Source organism: Humulus lupulus, chromosome 5 (assembly GCF_963169125.1).
Source record: "Humulus lupulus chromosome 5, drHumLupu1.1, whole genome shotgun sequence".
Classification (NCBI taxonomy): Eukaryota; Viridiplantae; Streptophyta; class Magnoliopsida; order Rosales; family Cannabaceae; genus Humulus; species Humulus lupulus.
Genome location: NC_084797.1, coordinates 107,256,332 through 107,263,922, shown reverse-complemented (window position 1 = coordinate 107,263,922; position 7,591 = coordinate 107,256,332). Strand labels below are relative to the sequence as shown.

Sequence of the window (7,591 nt, the reverse complement as noted above, 5' to 3'; positions counted from 1 at the left end):
GCTGGTCGGGGTCAAGGAGAAAGAGCTGGGGAAAGGAATCCCCCACCAAGAGAAAATAGGTCTACGAGCCAGAATGCTAGGGGGCAACCCAAGCAACATGACCTCTTTGATTTGTTGGGCGCTAGCGAGCAAAGGCGCAGAGATGACGACCTAAGGGACGTGCTCAACGACAGGCGCGAAAGGCACGATGAGTACGCTGCTACTGCACCAGTCGCCCTAGTGATCCATGATGTCGTACAGGCCCAGATTGATGCATTAAACCAGGTTGTCCAGCAGCTGGTAGGGAGCCAGACATCCCACATTGAGTATGATTGGAGAAGAGGTACTCTGTTCATACAGAGAATAGCTGGGGCGGAAAACCCCAGCAAATTCAAGATGCCAGTACTACCCAATTTTGATTGATATGGGGACCCAGTATCTCACATGAACAAATTTGAGATTCAGATGGACATCCAGAAGGTGTCGGATGATGCTCGCTGGAGAATCTTTCTGGCCACCCTATCTGACACCGTTCAAGAGTGATTTTTTAAATTCCCTCCTGCTAGCATAGTGTCATGGGAAATGTTCGTGAAGGAATTCTACGGGCAATTCTACGCTGGTCGTGTGCACCCAACTGAAGCCAACCAGCTGGTCGAGATACGCCAGAAGGAGGGAGAATCCTTGAAAGTGTACGTCCAGTGTTTCATGCGAGCGGCAACTGGGGCTAAAACAGTAGGCGATGAAGGGAAAATGATGGCCCTTACTGCTGGAGTAAGGCGCCATTCTCCCCTCTGGAACAACTTAAGAAAGAATTGGGTAAAGAGTACCTAGGAATTCCTTGATCGAGCAAACCGGTACATTAAGCTCGAGGAAACGATTGCCAATGAAGGGAAATTGCCTACGAAAGACAAGGCACCAAAGGAAGATCCCGCTAAAGCCGCCAACAGGTCGGATAAACCCAATGGCAATGACAAAGTCAACGGGAATAGTAAAAATGGTGGAAATAGGGCAAACGCTAAGTCGTCGACATCCGAGAATAAGCGTCCTAAGGGCAACAGATATGAGCCAAGGTTCACCAACTATACGGCCCTTGTCGAAAGCAGAGCGGAGGTGTACCAGGCGACCAGGTCCAACATCCCATACAAGCAACCCGCACCTATAAGGAAGGATATCTCCAAGAGAGATACAACAAAATTTTGTCATTTCCACACTGACTATGGCCATGCCACCAATGAGTGTGTTCAGTTGGAGGATGAGATTGAGTTCCTTATCAGACAGGGACACCTAAGGAGATACGTACGAGCCACGAGGGGTTCTCAGCAAGAGTTTCAAGGAGGCAACGAGCAGGCGCCTGTACGCCAACGCTCACCACTTTTACATCCAGCTCCCATGGAAGGTACATTGTTAACCATCTGTGGTGGTCCACACCTTACAGGAGATGGTGGGAAGGCAAGGGAGCGATATGCTTGGACCTTATGCCACTACCAGGACATCGAGATGCTAAATGTGTAGGAGCGAACTCCCAAGAAGGCTCGAACAGAGGAAGAACTAATAAATTTCTCTGAGTTTGACGCTCAGCATGTCCGATTTCCCCATTCGGACCCCCTAGTCATGGATGTCCAGATAGCCAAAATGATGATCAAAAGGGTGTTAGTTGACACAGGGAGCTCAGTAAATATCTTGTACAAGTCTTCATTAGAGAGAATGAAGTTGTCAGTGAAGGACCTAGAGCCATGCAACCAAACCATTTATGGTTTTTCTGGCGAAGGGCTCGCACCAACAGGGTCCATTAGGCTTCCGGTTACAGTAGGAACTGCAGCTGCGAATAGGACATTACTCACTACTTTATAGTAGTTGATTGTCCTTCTGCATACAATGCTGTAATTGGAAGGCCTATTATGGTCGACCTGCGAACTGTAACCTCGGTCTCGCACCTCGCCATGAAATTCCCAACTGACGCAGGGGTAGGATGCATGCTGGGAAACCAACGAGAAGTGAGGGAATGCTATAATTCCTCGATTACTAAGGCAAAGAGAGGTGGATCGAGGGAAGCCGCTGGAAAAGAGTTGCAGTTGGCCGATGAAGGACAAGCCCGATCAAGTGAGCATGTCACGAAATAGAGTGTTGCCCAAAGTGAGGATAGGGATTTGGATCCTCGCTTTGGGGATTTTGATGAAGAAGTAGGACTAATCAAGGACCTCGAAGAGGTTCAACTCGATGAGGCAGATCCGACCAGGGTTGTGAAAGTTGGTAAAAACTTAGAGACATCAACAAAGCAAAAGTGGTGGAATTTTTTAAGAAAAACGAGGAAGTCTTTGCCTGGTCGCATAAAGACCTGAATGCAATTGACCCAGTAGTTATCAGCCATGTCCTGAACATAGATAAAAGCTTTACACCAATGCAACAGAAAATAAGGTTGCCCAGCAAAGACAGATCGAAGGCTCTAAAGGAAGAAGTTGAGAAGCTAAAAGAGAACGGATTCATCAGGGTTATATTTTATCCATCGCAGGTCTCTAATCCTGTACTAGTCCCCCAGCCAAATGGCAAATGGAGAACATGAATGGATTTCATAGACCATAATAAAGCTTGCCCAAAAGATTGTTTCCCGCTCCCAAGGATCGACTAGCTGGTCGATGCCACTTTAGGGCACAAGATCCTATCATTCATGGATGCATACTCTGGGTACAATCAGATCAGCATGCACCCACCTGATGAGGATCACACTAGCTTTCAGACCGATACAGGGCTTTACTGTTACAAAGTAATGCCCTTCGGTTTGAAAAATGCTTGTGCGACTTACCAGCGATTAGTCAATCACATGTTCAAGGAGTTGATCGGTACAAACATGGAAGTATATGTTGATGATATGTTGGTTAAGTTAAAGAAGGCAAAAGAACACATAGGGGACCTGCAAGAGTGCTTCAACGTCTTGAACAAATATTCGATGAAGCTGAATCCCCTCAAGTGTTCCTTCGGTGTTGGATCAGTGAAATTTTTGGGATTTATAGTGAACTCACGAGGAATTGAGGCTAATCCTGAAAAAATCAAAGCGCTGGTCGATATGAAATCGCCAACAAAGATAAAAGATGTCCAAAGTTTAACCGCGAGAATCGCCTCTCTAATTATATTTATCTCCAAATCGACAGACAAATGTGTCCCATCTTTTAATCTACTTAGAGGCAATAAGAAATTCGAATGGATGGAGGAGTGCGAGCAGGCTTTCCAGGCCCTGAAGTCTCATATGTCACAGCCACCGATTCTATCTAAGCCGGTTGAAAAAGAAACTTTGTTCATCTATTTGGCGGTCACAGAATATGCTGCTAGTGCTATCTTGGTAAGAGAGAAGGAAAATGTGCAAAAAGCCATATAATATTTAAACAAAAGGCTAATAGGAGCGGAGTTGCGGTATCCGCCCATTGAAAAATTAGCCTACTGCTTGATCTTAGCCTCTAGAAAGTTGCGGCCATACTTTCAAGCTAACCCCATCACAATACTAACCGACCAGCCCCTACGACAAGTTCTACAGAAGCCAGAAGTCGTTGGTCGACTATTGAAATGGGCAGTTGAACTTGGGTAGTTTGAAATTTCTTACTTACCACGAGTAGTAGTAAAAGGGCAAGCTCTGGCTGACTTTATGGCAGAGCTCACTGGGCTTCCAGACAGTGAACAGACAGAAGAGAATGAGCCTCAAAGCCAAACTCCCACTTGGAAGTTGTTTACAGGCGACTCTTCTAACGAACATCACGCTGGAGCAGGAGTGATTTTGGTAACGCCTGAATGACATCGATTCCACGGCGCAATCAGATTCGACTTCACAGCATCTAATAATAAAGCCTAATATGAAGCATTGCTCACAGGTTTACGATTAGCAGGGACATGAATATAAAGTCACTTGAAATCTATAGTGACTCCCAGTTGCTGGTTAATCAGATAATTGGAGAATATCAAGCCAGGGGTCTGAAGATGGTTGATTACTTGAACAAAGCAAAGGATTTGTTGGTGCAGTTTGAAAAATATACATTCCAGCAAGTACCTCGCGGCCAGAACTCAAATGTTGATGCTTGGGCCAAATTAGCAAGTGCAAAGGATGCTGACACCCTTAATATAGTACCTGTTGAACGACTGTCTGCACCAAGCATCAAAGCAGAAGAAACCTCTCTAGTAATTCAAGCAAAAGATACGTGGATGGCACCTTTCATTGAGTACTTGGCACGTGGATGTTGCCGACGGATTGAAACAAAGAAAGAGCCATCTAGAGGTTGTCTGCTCGATTTTTCCTTGTCAACAAAATTATATACTGAAGGGGGTACTCAATGCCACTCCTAAGATTCGTCTCAAAAGAAAAGGCCAAAGAATTAATGCGAGAAGTCCATGAAGGTTTCTCTGGAGATCACGCTGGGGGCAGAGTTTATAAAAAAAAATCCTAAGGCAAGGATACTTCTGGCCAACAATGAATGAAGACTCTGTGGATTTTTTTCGAAAATGTGACAAGTGTCAAAGATTCTCTAAGATACCACGGGCAGCCCCCAACAAACGAAAATAGATGCAAAGTCCGCAGCCATTCGCAATATGGGGAATAGACTTAATCGAGTCTTTACCCACAGGAAAAGGCGGTGTCAAATATGTTGTGGTGGCTGTTGATTACTTCATGAAGTGGCCCGAAGCTGAGCCACTTGCAACCATAACAACCAATAAAGTGCTAGACTTTGTGGTAAAAAACATAGTGCGTCGCTATGGGTTGCCAAGAAAAATTATCTCAGACAATGGCACGCAGTTTGATAGTGATATGTTCACGAATTTTTGCGAAAGGCACGGGATTATCAAAAGATTTTCTTCAGTAGCTCATCCGCAAGCAAATGCTCAAGTTGAGGCTGTCAACAAGACACTAAAGGGTACTCTGAAGAAAAGGCTCGAAGAAGCAAAGGGGGCATGGCCAGAGCAGTTGCCTGAAGTTCTTTGGTTGTATAGAACGTCGCATCGAACAACAACAGGTCATACTCCATTTTCCTTGGCTTATGGATATGAGGCTATGTTTCTTGTTGAATTAGATCCGCCATCACATCGACAGATGGCATACGATCAAGACACTAATAGCCAGTTATTGATGGAATCTTTGGATTTGGTCGATGAAAGGCACAAGCAAGCCCAACTCCAAGTAGCAGCTTACCAGCAAAAGGTTGCCTGGTATTTCAAATATAAAGTACGTGAAAGAAAATTTAATGTTGGAGATCTGGTACTTAGAAGAGTTATCCTTAACACCCGCGATCAAGCTGCTGGAGTACTCGGACCTAACTGGGAAGGACCATACCAAATCAAAGAAGTCCTCCATCCAGGCACTTATAAACTTGCTCGCTTAAATGGATATTTCATTCCTCGCTATTAGAATGGAGAACACCTGCGCAAGTATTATCAATAAACAATTCTTTTTAAAGAATTGACTTGTATTAATTTCACTTTTTACAAGTTTATGAACAAGGGTTAGTTAATCACATGACTGATTGCTTATAAGTGTAAGATCAAATTTTTGATCACCCGTACAGACACGATTGTCCATTTATTACGAAAATTAAAAGGAACTGTGCGCAGCCAGTTATTCTTGCCAATTATTGTATTTATTACAAGTATTTTCTCATTACATGTGTTGTTTTGCTCTATTATCATTTCTATAAGTATTTATTCTAAGCAGTAATGTTCGAACATGTCTTGGTCAAGGCAAGTGACCGAGGACCTTAAGCTCCTCAATCACTTAGGGGGCATAAAAGGTACTAAGTAAGCAAAGCATATCAACAAGTATATGTAAACACACGAGCAAAATAAGTGAAAGCATGCTACGATACTTAGAGTATTTTTCAAAATTTTGTTAAATCAAACAAAAGTGCTATGCTAAGTTTAGTCATGCGAACAGATGTTACAATACAAAGTTCGTGTTTCCCAAAATACAAAGTTAAATAAAAACAGCAAAAATTATGAAACAGGAGGGTCTTGAGGAGTTTGCTGGTCGACGGAGGCCCCAATTTCCTCTTCCACGCCATCAATGCCCGTAGCCAAGGAGATTTCGGGGGAGGCTGGGATTTTCGCTCTCTCCTCTTCCTCAAGGCAAGCAAGGCACCTATTTATTTCAGATTGCCTTAGGCGATCGAAGAGATAGCTGAAATCTGCCTCGCGGTTATGCTTCCAGAACGCGTAGAAACAATTGAAGGTGGCACCCTTATACCTCTCCAAGTTGCTGGCATTGGTATCCTCGAGCTCTTTGATGCGCTCCTCCAGCCCCTCAGTCTCCTTTATGCTGATGATCAAATCATCTTGAAGCTTAGAGGCTTCCTTGAAATTAAGCAAAGAAGGCTCCTTATACTTCTCTTTAGTTTCGATGACTTTGAGTAAAGTAGCCTGGTGCTGTCTCAGCTCTTCGGCCAACTTAGCCTTCTGTTCGAGCAGTTCGGGGTTTTTCTTCTCGGCTGCCTCGAGCTTCTCGGTGTATTTCTCCTCAACCATCTTAAGCTCCTCAACGTGTTTGGCCTCGGATGCTTTAAGTTCCTCAGCGTGTTTGTCCTCAGACGCCTTAAGTTGTTTGCTAAGTCTCTTCTCATATTGGGCAGTCAGGGCTCTCGAGCGACGCCAGCTGGCAGTCATAGTTAGCATTCCCTGCGATCAGAGAAAAAGTTAGACTGATGGCAGAAAATGACAAGATAAAAAAATGAACCTCAACAAGAAATGGAAACTTACACTGGCTATTTCATTCAGCGCACGGTTAATTATCTGGTCGACCTCCATGGAGTCGGTACCAATGATGGCCTCTCAGCTGCATCGATGCCTCGAAACTTCGTACTCGCCCTCGTTGGTGAACGCTTTGAATCTGAACCGTAATGCGGAGTGGAACCGATGTCCCCCTGGGGATATCAAAATGACTCCAGATCTGGACCCATTCTCATTAGATGAACCATCCACAAAGACTTTCCACAAGGCCTGTACCGATTCTTCCACTAGTTCCTCTTGGAATCCCGTGCACTCTGCCACAAAATCAGCCAGAGCTTGGCTTTTGATCGTAGTTCGCGGCACGTATAGTATCTCGAATTGGCTAAGCTCAATAGCCCACTTCTAAAGGCATCTCAATGCCTCAGTTTTTTGCTTAAAGGTTGATCGGTTATGACGTGGATTGAATGGGACTGGAAATACGGCCTGAGCTTTCTGGAGGTTGTGATAAGGCAGAATGCCATCTGTTCCATCATCGAATATATAGATTCGGCTCCGAGGAGCCTCTTGCTATTGTAGTAGACCGGCTTTTGAGATCGGTCCTCTTCACGAACCAGCACGGCGCTAGCTGCATCTTCCGTGACAGCCAGGTAAAGAAAAAGAGGTTCTCCTGCTATTGGTTTAGACAACACGGGTGGCTCAGCTAAATGTGACTTTAGGTCGAGGAAAGCACGCTCGCACTCATCGGTCCACTCGAACTTTTTATTTCCCCAGAGCAGGTTATAGAATGGCAAACACTTGTCCGTTGATTTGGAAATGAACCGATTAAGGGCCGCCACCCTTCCTGTCAGACTTTGGACGTCCTTTCACGACCGAGGTGATGACATTTCGAGTAACAATTTGATTTTATCGTGGTTTGCCT

The 7,591-nt window shown here is 44.7% G+C and overlaps 1 protein-coding gene across 1 annotated transcript; it reads right to left on the bottom strand.

The window, feature by feature from the left end:
* Positions 1–5,943: 5,943 nt before the first annotated feature.
* On the bottom strand, positions 5,944–6,609 carry LOC133779365 (uncharacterized). Its single transcript, XM_062219336.1, has one exon. The coding sequence runs from the start codon at positions 6,607–6,609 to the stop codon at positions 5,944–5,946; it is 666 nt and encodes a 221-aa protein (XP_062075320.1).
* Positions 6,610–7,591: the final 982 nt, after the last annotated feature.